The sequence below is a fragment of the Oryx dammah genome, unplaced genomic scaffold (genome assembly GCF_014754425.2).
Source record: "Oryx dammah isolate SB20612 unplaced genomic scaffold, SCBI_Odam_1.1 HiC_scaffold_2, whole genome shotgun sequence".
Classification (NCBI taxonomy): Eukaryota; Metazoa; Chordata; class Mammalia; order Artiodactyla; family Bovidae; genus Oryx; species Oryx dammah.
The window spans coordinates 100574383-100596235 of record NW_024070186.1 but is presented as its reverse complement, the minus strand read 5'-3'; the positions used below and the strand labels follow the sequence as shown (position 1 = coordinate 100596235).

Sequence of the window (21853 nt, the reverse complement as noted above, 5' to 3'; positions counted from 1 at the left end):
ACTCCTAGAGGAGAACATAGGCAAAACACTCTCAGACATAAATCACAGCAGGATCCTCTGTGACCCACCTCCCAGAATATTGGAAATAAAAGCAAAAATAAACAAATGAGACCTAATTAAAATTAAAAGCTTCTGCACAACAAAGGAGACTATAAGCAAGGTGAAAAGACAGCCTTCAGAAGGGGAGAAAATAATAACAAATGAAGCAACTGACAAAGAATTAATCTCAAACATATACAAGCAACTCCTGCAGCTCAATTCCAGAAAAATAAACAACCCAATCAAAAAATGGGGCAAAGAACTAAATAGACATTTCTCCAAAGAAGACATACAGATGGCTAACAAACACATGAAAAGATGCTCAACATCACTCATTATCAGAGAAATGCAAATCAAAACCACAATGAGATACCATTTCATGCCAGTCAGAATGGCTGCAATCCAAAAGTCTACAAGAAATAAATGCTGGAGAGGATGTGGAGAAATGGGAACCCTCTTACACTGTTGGTGGGAATGCAAACTAGTACAGCCACTATGGAGAACAGTGTGGAGATTCCTTAAAAAACTGGAAATAGAACTACCTTATGACCTAGCAATCCCACTGCTGGGCATACACACCGAGGAAACCAGAATTGAAAGAGAGACATGTACCCCAATGTTCATCACAGCACTGTTTATAATAGCCAGGACATGGAAGCAACCTAGATGTCCATCAGCAGACGAATGGATAAGAAAGCAGTGGTACATACACACAATGGAGTATTACTCAGCCATTAAAAGGAATACATTTGAATCAGTTTGGATGAGGTGGATGAAACTGGAGCCTATTATACAGAGTGAAGTAAGCCAGAAAGAAAAACACCAGTACCGTATACTAACACATATATATGGAATTTAGAAAGATGGTAACAATTACCCTGTATGAGAGACAGCAAAAGAGACACAGATGTATAGAACAGTCTTTTGGACTCTGTGGGAGAGGGCAAGGGTGGGACGATTTGGGAGAATGGCATTGAAACATGTATATTATCATATGTGAAATGAATGGCCAGTCCAGGTTTGATGCATGATACAGGGTGTTCGGGGCTGGTGCACTGGGATGACCCAGAGGAATGGGATGGGAAGGGATGTGGGAGGGGGGTTCAGGATGGGGAACACATGTACACCCGTGGTGGATTCATGTCATTGGCCATTGATGATTAAGTCAATCTCCAGCTTCTCTTCCCATCCTGGAGGCTGAGAGGGAGGTGGGCCTGAAAATTCCAACCCTCTGATCACTAGGTTGGTTTCTTTGGCAACCAGCCCAAATGCTCTAGTCACCTCATTAGCATAAGCACACAAATGGTTGAAAGGGGTTTATCATAAATAACAAAAGACACTCCTTTCACCCATGTCACTCAGGAAATTCCAAGGGTTATAGGAGTTCTGTGCCAGGAACTAGAGAGAGGAAGATCAAATGTTTATTTCTTATTATGTCACAATTAGTTTTCTATTGTTGCTATAACAAATTAACACAGACTCAATGATTTACAACAATACAGATTCATTATCTTTCAGTTCTCTAGATCAGCAGTCTAACACAGGTCCAACTAAAATCAAGACATGGGGATTCCTTTCTAGAGACTCTAGGGGAGAATTTATGTCTTTGCCTTTTCTGTCTTCCAAACACTGCCAAATGCTTATTGTCTCTTTCTTCTATTTATAAAGTCAATAGCTTTGCTTCTCTGACCATTTTGCCCACCATGCAGCAAAGCCAGTCCACTGACACCAGGTTGTGGTGAAGAAAACTATAGACTTTACTGTAAGGCATCAAGTCAGAAGAATGGGCAGCTTACACTCAAAATATCAGAACTCTCTGATGAGGGAAGGGTTTTTAAAGGCAACATTAGAGATAAGGATTGCAGGGCATTTGATAAGCTCATGGACTTTCTTTTGATTGCTAGGTGGTGAGGTAACAGGGTGATGTTCGGAGAATTTTAATCATCACCCTTCTGATTCCAGCCAATCTGGAGTCTAGTGCTTGTGGTCAGCATATAGTCAACATCCTGTACCTGGGTAGGGAGTGGGTCAGTCTTAGCTTCTGGAGAACAATTCAAAGATATATCTTAGATTGCTCTGTATATTCTACAAGGAAGAGGAACTGGGATTCTGTTTTATCACTGAACTATTATTACTTTTGCTTGATTTTCCCCTTTGTTTCTACATTCCCTGACTTCCCAAATTAGTAATTGCTTGAGTCTCCTTTTGTGGACTCGGTGGAAGCCTAGGAGACTAAACCTTTTTCTGCAGACAAGAACCTGGGGACCAGATGGGGCTTTTATGCCTTGGAATGCCCTACAGCGTCTTGCTTGATTTCAATTCTTTCATCAGTTATTCCCCAGTTCTGAGGAGAACGAGAATGAGACAAGAAAGGAAATAAAGCTTTGGATAGAGAGGTTCATGATAAATTTGTCAGTGAAACTCAGTTTTAGATGGACTCTGTTTAAAGGGTACAAGATAGAAATAAAACTTCGTGTGATTAATTAGGGTGGGATCTCTTGAAACACCCATGGGGGAAAAGTGGCTCTTGATTTTACTAAATCTACACAGATATAAGAGTTTCTTAGTTCAATTCAATTTAAGTACAACAGCAAAATAATTCACATATGTATATTCTTTTCCCTCCCTTGCATTCAATAATTATTTATTGATTAATGATAATACAAAACAAATGGTAATGGAAATTACAGGAACCTGAGAAGCATCCATAAGAATTAACGGAACAGTATAAAGATATATATAGGAAGTAACTTATAAAATTTGCCCGATAACTTAGAAAAATCTATTATGTTATTGCAACCTCTGCCGCATGACCTTCACCCATTTATTTTCTCTCTTCTTCTAATATCCCTCTGCCTCTGGGACTTTCCTGGTGGCTCAGACAGTAAAGAATCCTCCTGCAATGCAGGAGTTCCAGGTTTGATCCCTAGGTTGGGAAGATCCCCTGGAGAAGAGGATAGCTACGCACTGCAGTATTCTTACTTGGAGAATCCCATGGACAGAGGAGTCTAGTGCACCACAGTCCATGGGGTCACAAAGAGTCGGACACAACTGAGTGACTAAGCATGCATGCAAGCTGCCTCTACCCATCAGTTCAGTTCACCTCAGTTGCTCAGTTGTGTCTGACTCTCTGCGACCCCATGAACTGCAGCCTACCAGGACTCTGTGTTCATCACAAACTGCCGGAGTCTACCCAAACCCATGTCCACTGAGTTGGTGATGCCATCCAAAAATCTCATCCTCTATCATTCCCTTTTCTTCCTAGACTCAATCTTTCCCAGCATCAGGGTCGTTTCAAATGAGTCAGCTCTTCCCATCAGGTGGTGAAAGGATTGGAGTTTCAGCTTCAACATCAGTCCTTCCAATGAACACCCAGGGATGATCTGCTTTAGGATGGACTGGTTGGATCTCCTTGCAGTTCAAGGGACTCTCAAGAGTCTTCTCTAACTCCACAGTTCAAAAGCATCAATTCTTTGGCATTCAGCTTTCTTTATAGTCCAACTGTCACATCCATACATGACTACTTGAAAAACCAGAGCCTTTAGTGGATGGACTTTTTTTGGCAAGTAATGTCCCTGCTTTTTAATATACTGTCTAGGCTGGTCATAACTAACCTTCTAAGAAGTAAGCGTCTATTAATTGGTGGTGGCTGCATTCACCATCTGCGATTCTCAGTGATCAATGCAAAGAAATAGAGGAAAACAATAGAACTGGAAAGACTAGAGATCTCTTCAAGAAAATTAGAGATACCAAAGGAATATTTCATGCAAAGATAGGCTCAATAAAGGAGAGAAGTAGTATGGACCTAACAGAAGCAGAAGATATTAAGAACAGGTGGCAAAAAATACACAGAAGAACTGTGCAAAAAAGATCTCCATGACCCAGATAATCACGATGGTGTGATCACTCACACTCACCTAGAGCCAGACATCCTGGAATGTGAAGTCAAGTGGCCCTTAGAAAGCATCACTACGAACAAAGCTAGTGGAGGTGATGGGATTTCAGTTGAGCTGTTTCAAATCCTAAAAGATATGCTGTGAAGGTGCTACTCTCAATATGTCAGCAAATTTGGAAAACTCAGCAGTGGTCACAGGACTGGAAAAGGTCAGTTTTCATTCCAATTCCAAAGAAAGGCAATGCAAAAGAATGCTCAAACCACCACACAATTGCACTCATCTTACACGCTAGTAAATTCTCACACGCTTGAAATTCTCCAAGCCAAGCTTCAGCAATACCTGAACCGTGAACTTCCAGATGTTCAAGCTGGTTTCAGGAAAGGCAGAGGGACCAAAGATCAAATTACCAACATCCACTGGATCATTGGAAAAGCAAGAGAGTTCCAGAAAAACTTCTATTTCTGCTTTATTGACTATGCCAAAGCCTTTGACTATGTGGATCACAATAAACTGTGGAAAATTCTGAAAGAGATGGGAATACCAGACCACCTGAGCTGCCTCTTGCGAAACCTATATGTAAGTCAGGAAGCAACAGTTAGAACTGGACATGGAACAACAGACTGGTTCCAAATAAGAAAAGGAGTACATCAAGGCTGTATATTGTCACCCTGCTTATTTAACTTATATGCAGAGTACATCATGAGAAATGATGGGCTGGATGAAGCACAACCTGGAATCAAGATTGCTGGGAGAAATATCAAAAACCTCATATATGCAGATGACACCACCCTTATGGCAGAAAGTGAAGAAGAACTAAAGAGCCTCTTGATGAAAGTGAAAGAGGAGAGTAAAAAAGTTGGCCTAAAGCTCAACATTCAGAAAACTAAGATCATGGCATCAGGTCTCATCACTTCATGGCAAATAGATGGGGAAATAATGGAAACAGTGGCCTCTACCCATATTTCCATTATTATTATTATTTGAATGCTGTTCTTTTCATCAGTTTTCATCCTCTTACTCATGTGTCTTTTGCCTGTTTCCCTCAGTTGCCATATTATTATCTTCTAGCCACCATGGGAAAAAATTATTTTGTTTTAAAATACTAAAATTCTCCTGAATTCATTTTCTCCTTTCTGTCCACTTTATCTCTGCTCAAGTTCAGATATTCATTCTCTCTTTTCCTTACAACTTCTTTAGTACATTTCTGTTTATATTAATAATTCTCCTAAACCCACTGACAGTCATCCATCCTCACCTTTACACTGCTTTCTGACTTTTCTAGAAAACCTAAACTTGTCCTTTCCCTACTCAAAAGTCTTCAATGGTTCACATGACCTACCAGATAAAATCCAAACTTCTTTATAAGGTTCAAAACAATTCCTGCCTACCTATCTCACTTCGTTTCCCCCTTTTCTCCTACTTCCTCTTTGCATGTTACCCTCTGTCAGCACAGAAATACTTGTGACTTTGTCATTCTCTGCCATGCCTCTGCAACGTTCCATCTGTCATTCTTATATCCCCTCAGCTGCTTTTACCCCATCCGTATGCAAACTCCTAGTCAATCTTTAAAACTGTTCAAATACCACTCAGTCAATAAAAAGAATGAAATCTTGCCATTTGTGACAACATGGATAGACCTAGAGGGTATTAAGTGAAATAAATCAGAGGGAGAAAGACAAATACTGTATGATTTTACTCATATATGGAATCGAAAAAAAATCACAAATAAACAAACAAAACTAAGCTCATAGATACAGAGAATAGATTAGTTGTTACCAGAGGGGAAGGAGGTTGAAAATTTGGAGAAATAGGTAAAGGACATGAATTGTATGGTAACGAATGGTAATTAGACCTTTGGTGGTGATCACTTTATAGTGTATTCAAATGTTGAATTATATTATGTTACATTTAAAAATGACATAATGTTATAAAGCTGAGCACCGAAGAATTGATGCTTTTGAACTGTGGTGTTGGAGAAGACTCTTGAGAGTCCCTTGGACTGCAAGGAGATCCAACCAGTCCATTCTGAAGGAGATCAACCTTGGGATTTCTTTGGAAGGAATGATGCTAAAGCTGAAACTCCAGTACTTTAGCCACCTCATGCGAAGAGTTGACTCATTGGAAAAGACTCTGATGCTGGGAGGGATTGGGGGCAGGAGGAGAAGGGGACGACCAAGGATGAGATGGCTGGATGGCATCACGGACTCGATGGACCTGAGTCTGAGTGAACTCCGGGAGATGGTGATGGACAGGGAGGCCTGGCGTGCTGCGATTCATGGGGTCGCAAAGAGTCGGACACGACTGAGCGACTGAACTGAACTGAACTGAGTGCCCCTATAAAAGAGTTATGTATTATTAATATAAATAGAATTAGCCTTTAGATAGCTTTGTGAAATGTATGTTTTCATTGTAGATTTAGGAGAGAAGTCCAATTCTTCCTTTCCCAAACAATCCTCTTATTTTTTAGTTCCATAATGATTCCCAGTGGCAATCAAGTTCTGTAAAATAAAACTCCTTTAACCACCTAATATTAGAAATTTCTGTTTGTTTCCACCATGATCTAGATCAGGAACATTAATTGCAGAAATCAAATCATATGTTTACATGACAAAAACACCAGCACAATTACTTCCAAAATTACTCATTTCAAACCCACCTCTGCTTAACCTGGATTCTTGTCAATGAAATTGAAGAAATTTTGCTCATTTGCTTTATTGCTTTTATTTATATTAATTGACATATTGATGTAGGTAGGCTCTATAATTTTAAACAGTTTGACTTAGAGAAAAATAACTGTTATAAGGGAAGGTTTGAGGAAAGAGTCACTGAAAAACTGAACATCAACCATAGTTCAATCAGGAAAAGAGAAACTATATTATGTTGCCTACAGAATTTAATAATAGGGTATTATTGCAGAGGGTGAAAGGGTGCTCCACACCAAAAAGGGGGACACTGAGGTGATTCAGATATGTAGTGTAGAAAACTATTACAACCTTAAGACTGGGGAAGCAAAGGGAAAATTCTGGGTTATTAGAACTAAGAAGCTCAGAGGACAGGTCCTATTGTTTAGGGCAAGGCCTTTGAGAATTGGGCATAGCCTCGCTTTTGTGGGTAACTCTGAGGTACTGTGATGATTTCTTACAGCATAAAAAAGTCTACAAGCAATAAATGCTGGAGAGGATGTGGAGAAAAGGGAACCCTCTTACACTGTTGGTGGGAATGCAAACTAGTACAGCCACTATGGAGAACAGTGTGGAAGCTCCTTAAAAAACTGGAAATAGAACTGCCTTATGAACCAGCAATCCCACTGCTGGGCATACACACAGAGGAAACCAGAACTGCAAGAGACACATGTACCCTAGTGTTCATTGCAGCAATGTTTATAATAGCCACGACATGGAAGTAACCTAGATGTCCATCAGCAGATGAATGGATAAGAAAGCTGTGGTACATACACACAATGGAGTATTACTCAGCCATTAAAAAGAATACATTTGGATCAGTTCAAATGAGGTGGATGAAACTGGAGCCGATTATACAGAGTGAAGTAAGCCAGAAAGAAAAACACCAATACAGTATACTAACACATATATATGGAATTTAGAAAGATGGTAACAATAACACTGTATGTGAGACAGCAAAGGAGACACAGATGTATAGAACAGACTTTGGGACTCTGTGGGAGAGGGAGAAGGTGGGATGATTTGGGAGAATGGCATTGAAACATGTATAATATCATGTAAGAAACGAATCACCAGTCTAGGTTCGATGCAGGATACAGGATGCTTGGGGCTGGTGCACTGGGATGACCCAGAGAGATGGTATGGGGAGGGAGGTGGGAGGGGGGTTCAGGATTGGGAACACATGTACACCCGTGGCGGATTCCTGTTGATGTATGGCAAAATCAATACAGTATTGTAAAGTAAAATAAAGTAAAATTTAAAAAAAAGAAATATTGAATCATTATGTGGTACATCAGGAACTAACTTAGTGCTATAGGTCAAGTTCACTTCAAAAAACAAGCTCCTAGGAAAAGAAATCAGATTTGTGGTTACAAGAGGTGAGGCATAGAGGGACGGAAAGTTGGAAGAAGGTAGTAAAAAAGTACAAATTTCCAGTTAAAAGGTGAAAAAGTACTAGGGAGACAATGTATAACATGATTAACATAATTAACACTTCTGCATGTAATCCATGAAAGTTGTTAGGATAGTAAATCCTAAGAGCTCTCATCACAAGGAAAAAATGTCTTTTTTCTATTTCTTTGATTTTGTACCTATATGAGATGATGGATTTTCACTAAACTTATTGTGGTCATCATTGCATAACATCTGTAAGTCAAATCATTATTCTGTATACTTTAAATTTCTATAGTGCTATATGTCAACTATATCTCAATAAAACTGGAAGAGAAAAAAAAAAAAAAACCTTCATTCCAAAAAAAAAAAAGGGAGGCCGGAGCCCACTGCTGATGACAGGCTGATGGGCTATTACCACTGAGGTAATACCGATAGGAGCAGGAAGGAAACAGAAGGGAATACATGTCTTCTCCCGGGCTCCTACCTACCACCCTCTGTCCAGTGCCTTCTATTGATAAAACCTATCAAGAAGCCAGCTGGCAAAGGAGATGGATGTCTACAGAGGCCCAGCCGCAGTATTAAGTGTGAATATGGACTAGAGATATGATAGCTTACTAAGTAGTACTGTTGTTGTTTAGTCGCTAAATTGTGTCTGACTCTATAGCTACCCCATGGACTATAGGCTCCTCTGTCCATGGGATTTCCCAGGTAAGAATACTGGAATGGGTTGCCATTTCCTTCTCCAGGGGATCTTCCTGACCCAGGGTTTAAAATCTGCATTGGCAGGAGAATTCTTTACCACTGAGCCACTGGGGAAGCCCTAAGTAGCACTAAGAGCAATTTAAATCAAGAGTGTTAAGCCATGGTCAGTTAAAGTAACCAACCATCTTGCAGCTTAAAAAACTCAACATGGTCATATACTCAAGACCTTAAGAAATTAATATTCTGCTGGGTCTGTCTGCTATTAGACATACACTTGAGTATGCTTGTCACTATAGATGATATCATTCAATCATCCAATCTGAGGGTTATATGGCAGATATTTTTCAAGGTGGTTGAGTTTCAACAGTGAAAAAATAAATAGGTTTCTGCCCACCCTTGTGGAACTGTCATTCTAATGAATAGAAAAAAGATAACATATAAAAATACAATGTGTCTGATGGTGAGTGCAATGGAGATAATAAAGCAAGTTGTGTGTGTGTGTGTGTTTGTGTGGTGGGGAATAGGGATTGGAGGTGGGGGCAGCTCTTTCATATGAGGTGGTCATGGAAGATCTTAATGACAAAGTGCAATTAGAGTAAAATCCCAAAAGAAATCAGAGGAAGAAAGCAGTGTGAATATATGGTTGAAGATCTTTTCAGTAGGAAATGGCTGTATCTGATAAAAATGGGTGGACTTTTTTTTAATGGATTTGCACTTTAACTATTTGCATAGTTCTGCTATAGATGACTGTGACTCAAGCTAGGTAACATCAACTTACGTCAAATATAGCACCAATTCAAACATTCCACAAAGCATTGCTCATCGCTTCCACTGAGAGAAATGCTAGACTTCTTCATGCAGCAGGTTATTAAAAAATTGCTGATGGTAAAAGAACTAGCTGAGGTATGTACATAATACCCTACCTGTACTAAAAAAATATTTCCTCTTTCAGAGTCAGGTATGAAATTCTAGCCTCAGACTTTTTCTTTGGATGATCTGAGTAAATGTAAAACGTCCAAACTGTACATAAGATGTCTTTGATGTCTTTGTCAAACTTCATTCTTTAATTAAGAGTTAATGAGCCTTGATAATTGGCCAACAGTCTTTTAGGCAGAAAGCGGGATGGATACTATCAGTGCTCTTAATCCAAAACAATGAAATCACTGTTGGCATTAGAATCACGTTGCATTTTGTTCAGATAATTTTTTTTCTTGGAAAATACATGAATACTTTGGATTCAGTGGTACCAGAGATGTCAGTACTATGATTAAGTATTCCTTCAACCAGTTTGCTACTCAAACAATAAAAGTGAACTTACCTGTAAACTTAGACATCTGAAAACTTTATAACCCAGTTATATTCTTATGTTAAAGGCTTTAAGAAAAATAACTAACTCTGGTCCTTGAAAAGAGTGAGTTGTACCATGTAATGTAAAATCTTTTTCTGTAGATGGTAATAATTTCCTACAGGAAAACTTAAGGTGGGTATGTCGTCATTTGAGAGGAATGTGTTTGAGACTGGATATGTAGAAAGTAGAAGTTTGAATTAGTCAACTTGTTTTCTACTTTTTAAAAGGAATCTTTGGAGGTCAGTGGTGTCTACTAGAAGGCAAGAACTTGATTCTGGTGGTGAGACCACCACATCTGGCTTGTAGAGTTTGCAAACTTTGTGCCTAGGTTCCTCTGGCTGTCAAGGAGGTATAACAGTAATTGTAACCTTTCTTGCTTTGACATCTCTGGCTGAAGCTGGTGTATTAAAACAAACTATTATTATTAAAACACAATGCATGTATGCACATAAAACACCAGCATGGTGCTCTTTTCAATTTTATATTACATTTATAAAATACTGGTCTTCCATGCTCCCTTCACTTTAGGTCAGAGGAGAATATAATCATAGCATACTAATCCAATTCTCAAAATACGGAGGAAATATATTCTTTAAAGCTCCGTATCATCCCTTTGAGAAGCACTAAACCGCCTAATCCCTCATGGTCTCTGTAGCAATTGCATGATGGCCCCCATATTAAGTCTTTGGCACGTTTTCAGATCTTGGCCAAATTACTTTTTATCTGGAGACTGGAACTATCAGGGAAAGACTAGGGGAATGAATTGGCTAGTAGCATTAAAATTCTGGCTGTTAAACATTGGCTAGTGGCATTAAAATTCTTGCTGTTTAACATTTAACTGAGTATCAGCAACGTGTTAAAGTGCTATCTAAACATAATTAGCTAGTCATGGCGCAGTGGGCTCTGTCTAAATTTAACTGTGAAATTAGGTTTAGGGAATGTGAAAATAGGGGGGAATTTTTTCTCAAGGGAAACGGTGGTGTCAGCACAGCTGAGGAATGTCACAATAGCTACATTTAGTCAGTTATGATCATCATCAGGGCATCTCCTGGAGCGAGGCAAGACAGGGTTTATTCTTAAGTCCATTCTGAGACTAGGTGATGGAAAGGAGTGGTTGCAGGAGACGGGCTTACAGGGGACGACAGAGGCAAACAGGGACGGAGAGGGAGCGAGAAAAGGGGGTGGAGGAAAAGAGGTCTTTAAACCGAGCGCTGGAAGACAGGATGGGAGGCGGAAGTTAAGAAAGAAAAAAAGAGCGGTGGGCAGTGGGTGGAACTGCGCGTAGTCTTGGAGGTGACTAAAACGTTAAGTCAGTGGGTGGAGGTCGGGGAGCTCTAAAGACTGAAGGCGGAGGACAGCGTGATCTTGGCGAGAGATAATCATTAGTTTAGCTGCGACAGGCGGCCAAATCCTTTTTTGACTTTATTCTTATTAGAGCACATATGTGGCTATCTGGTGGCGATGGCAGGACCAACATAAAATTAATGGTGTCAGGATTAAGGATGTGTGTCCTCCGCCTCCAGCCCCCCTCGGGATAGTGGAAACTGTCCACCATCCCCGCAGAACCGCCGGTGGCCGTGGCTCCAAGGTTAAGCCACCAGGGCAGTGCGTGGCGGGCAAATGAAGAGGGCAGGGTGCGCAGCCACCGGGGTGAAGGAAGGTCGCGGAGGATCATAGACGCTCCTTTTACGGGCAAATAGTTAATATTTCCCGAGGTCACTGTCCCGCGATCAGTTCACAGGAAAACAGGCAACGAAAATAAAATCACATGTGCGAACATGCAAATAAAACAAAACCAAAGAAAAACACCACCGCACTACAGGCGCTCCGATCAGGGAAATTCACGGCCTCCTGTTGCCAGTCGCCCGGCGAAGACAGCGGACAGCCGGGCGGCCAGAGAAACGAGGGGGAGAAAAAGACCTTCTGGGGCTCCTCTCCTTGCCCGGTTCCGTTGATCCTTTCACCAAACTGCCCTCCGAGAGAAAGGGGCAAGAAAAACGCCTGTGCAAACGTGCCTCGGCGGGCTAAGGGGGAAATGGGGCTGGGAAGAAAGGAGGGATTCGGAGAGCTCAGCTGTCCGGGAAAGCAGGAGGGAGAAAGTCTCTCCTTCCAGGCCCCGGCGAGGAGGGAGATGACTAGTCCGGCAGAATACGTCCAGCTTCCCAGACAGGAACCTTTAGCCCGGGCAACGGAAGGGCAGCCCCATCGTGCCTTCCTCTCCCCACCCCCTCTCTCCGCCGGGTCCCCGCCAGAGGGAGAAAGCCGCCCGGGCTAGCTGAGCTGCGAGGACGACCGTCCCACCGCCCTCCGCCTCTATCCGAGCTGGGGCCGCGGTGGACCCGCGAAGGGCGGAGTGGGCGAGACCATTGGAAAGGCTGGGAGGGGGGGGCAAGGCAGGAACGCGAGGGGCGGGGCCTACTAACCTATTCCAGATTTTCCTGTCCTCTTTAAAGCCCTGCTTTGGGAGAAACCCCGTTATCATAGAGGAGAAAAGAGATTTGGGGTTGTTTTTTTTTTTTTTTTTAAGGGGTGGAGCGAGTGTAGGAGGGCGGGGTGGGAGGAGTCGCGGCTCGCACTTTGGGATCAGACGGGAGCGCGAGTTGCGCGGGTTGGGCGGGCAAGTCCCTGCTCCTGCTCTGAGGGTCCGGCTTCCTCTCCCCCTCCCGCGCGGGGCGGGGTGGTGCGTTCCGAGTTCCCAGGAGTTCGAAGTGGGCGGGTGCCGGGGTGGGGGGGAGGGGAGTGGCGGCGGCGGTGGTGGCGGGCGGCTCCCGCCTCAGCCTCGGCAGTGGCGTCGGCGACGGCGGAGTCGAAGCAGCCGCGAGCGCTCGACTGTCAGCCGGCGGCGACGGCTCAAGAACTGGGAGTTAGGGACGCGCGCACCGGACCTTCCGCCGCGGCCACTGCCGCCGCCGCCGCCCAGAGCCGGAGGCGCCGGGGCCGGGGGAGCCGGGCGGCGGGAGAGCGAGCGGGCCGGGGGGAGGGTGGGGGATGGCGCGGACCCCGGGGCCGGCTCCACTGTGTCCCGGAGGCGGCAAAGCACAACTTTCCTCCGCTTCTCCCCCCGGGGCCGGGCTCCTGCTGCCGCCCCCGACGCCACCGCCGCCGCTGCTGCTGCTTTTTCCGCTGCTGTTCTTCTCCTGGCTCTGTGGTAGGTGAACCCCGGCTGTCGGCGCGGGCTGAGGGGAGGCGCGACCGAGTGTCCCTGTGCCGCGGCCGGGCCGGCGCGGGCCGTTTTCTCGTGCGGAGGGCGGTTGTGTTCGGCGGTTGGCTGCGCGAGCGGGTGCCGTGGACTTTGGCTGGAAACTTTTGGCCGCGCCCGGGGCGAGGCCGGGGAAGGGCCGGGGCCGGCGAGTGAGGCGCCGACTGCCCGCTCCCCTCCCCCGCGGCCGCGCGTCTCGCCACGCTGCGGGTCGCGGTTTGGCTGCGGTGTGCTCTGTCCGGACGCCTAGTGCTCGGGGCTACAAGGGTGCCTCGGTTTTGCTCTCGGGACCGTTACTTGCTCGCTGATTCGCGGAGGAAGCCGAGAGCACGGACTTTTGTGCTGGCGCTAAGGTGATGGGATGGTCGTTTGCCGCTTCATTTTTTCCCGGGTGAAACTTGAGCTGTGAGCCTAGATACCTTTAGGAACACAAGAACCGACCACGGAATGAAGCCTTTGGGTTCCCACCCCGCTTCTCCTTCCACCCTGGAGAAGGCACCATGTTAACCCACCCTGCAGCATCCCCTACAGTTTTCTTCGATCCTCCGGCCCCTTTCTGCCCTGGCAGTCTCTGGATCGCTTTGCATTGAGCCTGTCGCTGCCTTCCAGTTTGAGGGGCGTCTGTCTCACTGTCCACGTTTATTTTAGCTGAGCCAGTTTGTCTTCAGGACTTTGATTTATGTGTAAAATACCTGACTGCATTGGCCGTGCCCCGGCTGTTCTGGTCAAAATAAGCCCCGCGCCTCTTCCCTGCCGTTCTTCCCACATGTTCTGTTACAGTTTTGTCACATTTGGGAGGTGGTGTCATTGTAAGTTTACTTCCTAGGCATCGGAGACTAGAAGACTACTTGTTAAGAGTATCGTTAAATAAATACCTCCGTTTCGTGCTAGAGACGTGGACTTAAGTGATCCTTAATGGAAGGCGGCGATTTGGGAGACTAAGGCCACCGGTCTAGCCCTCGGGACTAGCTCTGTCTTTTGGTAATACTGAACACAGCAAGATGTTATTCATTCGATGACTCCCACTTAGAGGAAAGTGGAGAAGAAAACTTAGGCTTGCTCAAAGCGTGTTTTACCTGAGACATTTTTCTAGTACATAAATCTGCTGTTGGATGTCAGCATTTAATGAAATCTTAAAAGAAACCAGGAAGTTTTACCAGTATTTACTGCAAGAAGAGATGTGTGCGGTTTTCTTGGATGGTGTGATTTAGGAGAATCCTATACCCCTGTACCGAGTAGGTGTGTCGGGGTAGCTGGTTATGAGGAAGGCAAAGTTTTCAAGAGATTGAGTGTCCCTTATAGGCTGAGAATTTCCACCACCAAATCACTGTCAGGTTTAAAGCACTGTAATGACAGTTTCTGATTTACAGAGTATAGTATGATAAATGGCATGTTATCTAATCTACATTGTTTCTGTAGTGCCACTCCCCAGATGTTTGGTTTCAGGACACAGTTCTTAATGCTGTTACTTCTTTATATTGATGCAAGGTTCTGGGTTGAATTTTGTGTACTGTTCTTTTGCGTTAAGGAGTATTGTGGAATACATTTGGGTGGGAGGAAAATGGGAGGGGGATGTTAACAGTTTACTATTCTGATATAGATTGTGTTAAAGACTAAGAATATTTGTACCTCCAGTAAAGGGTTATCTAGCTAAGCAAAGCCCCCTAGAAGACTGAAGCAAGGTAATATGTACAGGTAATACAAAGAAAATTAAATTTGGGTAATAATTTCATAGTTATTGTGAAAGTGAAGTGTCATTTACTTTTTGAAGAAACACATTGGAATTCACATGAAAGAAGAAAAGAATTTTTAAAAAATCTTCCATAATAATGTGCTTGATATTTTAGAGTCCTGAAAATCCAAGTAGTATAGCCAAAAGGACTGTGATTTAGAGAGGTGTAAATTGAAGTTTTTAAGAGTCATCTCTGCTTGTAGTTGTAGAGACAGACACTAGCTTTGTATTACTGTGCACTGCTCATTTAAAGAGCTTCCTTTTTTCGGCTTATAGTGTTATAACACCCTAATTTGTGAACCCTTATGACAAGTTTTTTCTGTCAACCTTTATTTTAGGATAAAGTCTTTGAATAGGGCACAGTTGTCCTGATTTATGGATACTAAGTATGGAAACGGAAATTTCTTCTTGTAACCTGTGCATTGATCTAACATTCATAGTACTACTTACAAGCTTTGGCATGTACTGATGTTTGAGTTTAGTTTTATTCATTTATAGAATTTTATTGAAGTATAGTTGAGTTACAGTGCTTTGGAAGGTGTTAGAAATGAGAAGATTTTTAGGCTTTAAAAATATGACTATATGATGATTTATTAATTAGAATGCTTTACTTATTTTTACCACATACAGACTATTTTTTTCTTTTTGCTGCTATTTTTGATATTCTGGTTACATATAGCATGGCCTTAACTATGCTAAACTCTTGGAGTATCCGCTATTAGCACAATATCATTTCTCTGTCATGCTGATTTCACGGCTGTTAAAAAAAACCCTCATATTCAAACTAGTAGACATGATATTCTGAAAACTATAAAAAGTAATCAGATTTGCTCTTTTGAAGGGTGTACATTATCTGTCCTATTTGAAGAACTGAAATTCTCACTCGTCGTGGTTAGTTTGTGTGTGTATGTGTATGTGTGTTAAGCCCGATAGATCATAGGTGTAAAGGTTAAGAGGACTAGATTTTCAACATTTTCTGACTTGATAAACCTCATTTATTTAAATCTGGAAGTCCATATTTCTTTATGATGCCAATGATCAACTAATATGTGATGAGATTTATCTTAGTTTCCCTTCCAAAATTTTTCTTGAGGAACAGAGAATATTAGCAGGGATATGGTATCAATGAGAGAGAAGATAGACTATTGACCTAAGTTCCAGCGCTTCCCATTTTCAACAAGGTTTTATCTCAAAGAGATATTTAGAAGGTTATAGAAAAAAAAATCTATTATGATGATGGAACATTTAACAGCACTTTCAGAAATTTCTTTATTCATGGCACTTGTTAGATACTTGAGGACACTGAATAAGGCAGAGCCCTGGCTTCAAGGAGCTTACAGCAGTATAATAGACGTAATGTATAATGTAAATAGATGGTTGTAGGGCTTCCCTGATAGCTCAGATGGTAAAGAATCCACGTGCAGTGCAGAAGACCTGGGCTCGATCCCTGGGTTGGGAAGATCCCCTGGAGAAGGGAACTGCTACCCACTCCAGTATCCTTCCCTGGAGAAATCTATGGGCAGAGGAACCTGGCAGGCTACAGCCCATGGGGTCACAAAGAGTCAGACACACTGAGTGACTTTCATATAGGACAGCTTGGTGTTTATGATAGATTTGTGCAAGAGGTACTGTCAGTTACCCAGAAGAGGAACCTACCAACTATGTAGAGATATTAGTGTAAACTGAGAAAAAAAAAAGTTACCTAAGAAAAAATCAGTTGAGTCAGATTTTCTTATTGAGATAGGTCATTGTGGTAGGTGGTATAAGTGCTTTCTGCACTTTATGGTTAAGATACTAAATAGGCAGTTTGAATCTGAAAAAAGATTGTCACTTACCAGCTGTGTGAATCATTGGCAAGTTATTTAACTTCAGTAAACTTGAGTTTTTTCATCTTTTCAAAAAAGGGTAATATCAACTTGCTTATAGAGTTCTTGTGAGGATTAAATGAAAGAAAATAAAATAGCAGAATGCATGGAATATACATTCAAATTTTAGCATTTATTTTATTTCATATTATTGTTAGGGGCTTCCTTGGTGGCTCAGTGGTGAAGAATCTGCCTGACAATGCAGGAGACTTGAGTTTGATCCCTGGGTTGGGAAGATCCCCTAGAGAAGTAGTAAATGGCAACCCACATCAGTATTCTTGCCTGGGAAATCCCATGAACAGAGGAGCCTGGTGGGCTATAGTCCATGGGGTGGCACAAGAGTTGGACACAACTTAGCTACTAAACAACAAAGACAAACCAACCAACATGGTATTTGTCGTTCTTAAATTTTACCCTGATGACTTGAATAACTGGGTTTTCAACTTGATTGACTTGCTTTTTTTATACTTTCATCTTTATTTTGAGTGTATAGCCCAGTCAGTGCTCTTGAAGTGTTTGTTAAATTTACCTCGGATAAGTATACAGACCGGTTTTCAGAATGTTAGGATGTAGTGAAATTAAGCCAGCTGTGTAATTGTATGGAATCTAGTTGGATGGTCCCATAATGATGTAGAATGTGTTTTAGGACTTGGCAGTTCTGTGTGGTCACTTAGAATGTTAGTGGTTATATTGAAAAGTGTAGAGTCGAAAATGTGCAGTTGAAGATAGAGTCGTAATTTCATTTCTACTTTAGCAAGTTACTGGTAGTATCAGGTTGGAGCCTACAATATATATTGCCCATATCAATCTTCCTGCTTCTAAGACGGATATAATGGCAAAGTGACCCAAATTTAAAAGGAAGCAAAAAGGAGCAAATTTTGCATTTAGCTATAGTGTCCAAAATAGAAATTGGGAAAAGCTGGTCAATAATATATTTGTGGGTGTGGGTGTATTTACTGTTTTACCTTGTTTACGCCACTTACGCGTATATATGTGTGTGTGTAAAAAAAATATATATATATATATATGTGATTCAGCAACTCTGAGGTACATTTTGCATCTGTATAGTTAAAGAACAAAACTTATGGCTTATTGCCTATTATTTGAAAATGATTGAAGTGAAGCTGCCATGATACCCTTGTTAAAAAGGCGTATTTTGGTATTCTGTTGCTTACCCCTTAAAAAATTAGTGAATAAATAACAAAACTTATGGCTTATTGCCTATTATTTGAAAATGATTGAAGTGAAGCTGGCTGTGATACCCTTGTTAAAAAGGTGTATTTTGGTATTCTGTTGCTTACCCCTTAAAAAGTTATGAGTAAATAACATATTCCTATTGCATATTCTCGGAGAAGGCAATGGTACCCCACTCCAGTACTCTTGCCTGGAAAATCCCATGGGCAGGGAGCCCGGTGGGCTGCAGTCCATGGGGTTGCGAAGAGTCAGACACGACTAAGCGACTCCACTTTCACTTTTCACTTTCATGCATTGGACAAGGAAATGGCAGCCCACTCCAGTGTTCTTGCCTGGAGAATCCCAGGGACGGGGGAGCCTCGTGGGCTGCCGTCTGTGGAGTCGAACAGAGTCGGACATGACTGAAGTGACTTAGCAGTAGCAGTAGCATGGCATATTCTATACTCTATTAAAGTCCTCATAAAATTGGCAATACTGAACACATGATTTGTGAAAGATGTGGCATTTAATTAATAATAACCGAAGTGAAGTGAAATGAAAGGCTGTCAGTCATGTCCTGCTCTTTGCAACCCCATGAACCATACAGTCCATGGAATTTCCCAGGCGAGAGTACTGGAGATAGCCTTTCCCTTCTCCAGGGGATGGTCCCAGCCCAAGGATTGTAGGTGGATTCTTTACCAGCTGAGCCACAAGGGAAGCCCAAGAGTATTGGAGTGGGTAGCCTATCCCTTCTTCAGTGGATCTTCCCAACCCAGGATCTTCCCAGTCGAACTGGGGTCTCCTGCATTGCAGGCGTACCTTTACCAACTGATCTATCAGGGAAGCCCTAATGATGGCTATTAATATGTAAATATAGGCTAAAATCAAAGAACCTTTAAGTAAGTAATGAGTGTGTCAGAAACTCAGATCCAAAAATCTCAGCACCATTAATGTCATTCTTTTGGTTATCTTTTATATTTTTATCTAAAATTATCTTGAACCCATATCCTTTCTTGAGTTTATAAAACTTATTTTCTGTTTTAGGCTCTGACATAGATTAATTATTTGTGTAAATAAAATTTGTTGTGAATCTTTATCAAGGGTGAATTTTAGGTTTTTTCCTGAATGGCTCACTTATTACAGCATAGATCATTAATTTAAAATTTTAGTGATAGCTGCCTCCTGTAAGTCTAGATACAGTTATACTTGCAGGTATTATATGGAGAAGGCAATGGCAACCCACTCCAGTGTTCTTGCCTGGAGAATCCCAGGGACAGGGGAGCCTGGCGGGCTGCCGTCTATGGGGTCGCACAGAGTCGAACACGACTGAAGTGACTTAGCAGCAGTAGCAGCAGCAGCAGCAGGTATTATAGCTATTTCAGAAATGATATCGTATTGCATACTTATATTGTGAGTTTTACATGTTTTAATATTGCATCCAGGGAGATTATTTTACTTGCAGCCCTGTTAATTGCCCAGTATTCATTCTGCTAATTAAGATCAGTAGGAAAGAAGTACCATGTGGTATTGTGAGTAGATATCCATAAACTGGAATTTAAGGTATGGTATGTAAGAACATACCAGCTTGTAACTGGTTTAAGTGACCAAGAATTAACAGCATTTCCAAAGATTATTTTGTAGCTGTGAGATATTTAATTATACTGTGACTCTATAGATAGGAGAGGTTATTATTATATATATATATATATATATATATATATATATAAAACTTTATTTGGTTTCCTTTAATAGGAAGTTAATAGTTTAATAGTTTTTTTTTTAGATAGGTTGGCTGTTGTACCAGTAGAGGCGCTTTACTTTAAGCTGTTAGATTTCTTCAGAAGTAAAACTTTTGAAAAGGAGGAGGGTATATCTATAAATCACTATTCTCAGCTACCCAAGGTCAGCAAAAGTACAGTATGTTGATAGGTTCAAATACTAGTTACTAGGAAATCTTTTGCGAAACAACATCCAGGCCCCACTGTGGACTAACTGGATCAAGAATTTTGCAAGGGGGTGGAGAGTGGAGCCTGGTGATTGGGGCATTTGTAGTTTAAGAGACATATTCAGTTGATTGTTTCTTCCCTTGATGAGTACTATTTATTATAGCATTTTTATATGTGATTTGACCAGATGTGGTCATTATTTTTTCTACTATTGTATTTCATATGCTAAGTATGCAGTGGGTGCTCAGATTTCTTTATAGCAAGAGCTTAACAACAAAATAAAATTTAGTCTAAAGCATCAGTGTCCCAATAGAGATCTGTGAACTATATATGTAGTTTTAAGTTATCCTAATGCCACATTAAAAAAATAATGAAAGGAACATGTGAAATTAATATATTTTATTTAACACAGTATAACCAAAATGTTATTTAGCATGCAGTTGATATTTTAAAATTGAGATATTTTACATTTTTTTTCTTTTGTAGTAAGTTTTTGAAATCTGATGATGTGTACTGTACACTTACAGATTGTTATTTGGATAAGCTGTATTTCATGTATTCAGAAGTCAGGTGTGGCTGGTGATTACCATATTGGACAGTGCAGGTCTAAATTATATGTGGTCTCCAAGTAGGTTATGCCCTTCTCTGGTACTTACTCAAAAGGCCTAAAATGATATTACTCTTCCTTCTTATCTAGTCCAATTCTGGAGCTCCCAATTTGAAATTGATTTTCTCCATGAATACTTCCTTCACCACTTCTTTCATACAGTGAGCTTTTTTCTTTCTAAAGTAGTTACTCTTTTTACTCGTTATTTAGTAATGTAATGTGAGTTGATCTACGATGTGTGCTCTTTGCAGTAAAGACTTTGCCTCAAGCTTCACTGTATGCATCCTAGCACCTATTACAGAATAAACACAAGTTATTTTTTAAGCTTATAGATTTTTAACGTATCAGGGAGGGAGAAATTTTTCTCTGCCCTTTTAGTTTCTCCTGTGTGGTCTGAATTACATTGACATGAGACAGATTAAAAGGAGAACATAAAATAGAAGTTTGATGCCATGTATACATGGAAGAGACTCAGAAAACTGCTTAAATGAAAGTCGCTCAGTCGAGTCTGACTCTTTGGGGTACCACGGACTCTACAGTTCATGGAATTCTCCAGGCAAGAATACTCGAGGGGATAGCAGTTCCCTTCTCCAGGGTATCTTCCCAACCCAGGTCTCCTACATTGCAGGTGGATTCTTTACTAGCTGAGCCACCGGGGAAGCCCTTACAGGAAACGGCCTAACCCTCACATTAAATACCAGCTTTGGCTACAGACAAAACAGGGTACTGGGGGTAGTGATTTGGGACTTCAAAGGGGAGAAAGGCAACTCACATAAAGATGTAAAACAAATGTTTGGTAAACAAATGTTTGCTGGACCTTGTAGACACAGTGTGAACATAGAGTAGACTCTGATCTCTAGGCCATGCAGAGATTCCCCACTACACTTTGCCTTTACTTTTTACAGATAACTCTGGGGATAGCTCAGTGCTAGGCCCTCTATCTAAAAAAAACTTTTTAGGCAGTTAGGGGGAAGGTCAAAGTTCCTTTCTGTCTTTTGGTCCTTGGTTGTCTTCAGCTCACAATAATCCTGTGCCAGCGACATTATTGGGGAGCAACTTTTGTTCCCAAACATTTGCTTTTTTCCTTGTTAATAAGTGTTTTAGAACTGACCAAATTTGCTGTACAACAAAAGGGTATCAAGAGAATACTTAGCTTATGATTTCATCTTCCATGTTGAAATAAGATAATAAAACAGAATAATAGCTATAATAGCTACAAAAACTTCTCTGAATTTGACTTCATTTCCTATCTGATCCTAGCTATCCTTCA

At 41.6% G+C, this 21853-nt stretch overlaps 1 protein-coding gene across 2 annotated transcripts in view; it reads left to right on the top strand.

The window, feature by feature from the left end:
- The first annotated feature begins 12782 nt into the window (after positions 1-12782).
- The window catches only part of NECTIN3 (nectin cell adhesion molecule 3), a 118265-nt gene continuing 109194 nt past the window's right edge, over positions 12783-21853 (top strand). For both annotated transcript variants that reach the window (XM_040224926.1, XM_040224915.1), the window contains exon 1: positions 12783-13209. In XM_040224926.1, coding sequence (XP_040080860.1) covers positions 13050-13209 — 160 coding nt within the window. In that variant the 5' untranslated portion in view covers positions 12783-13049. The remainder of the gene's footprint in view (positions 13210-21853) is intronic.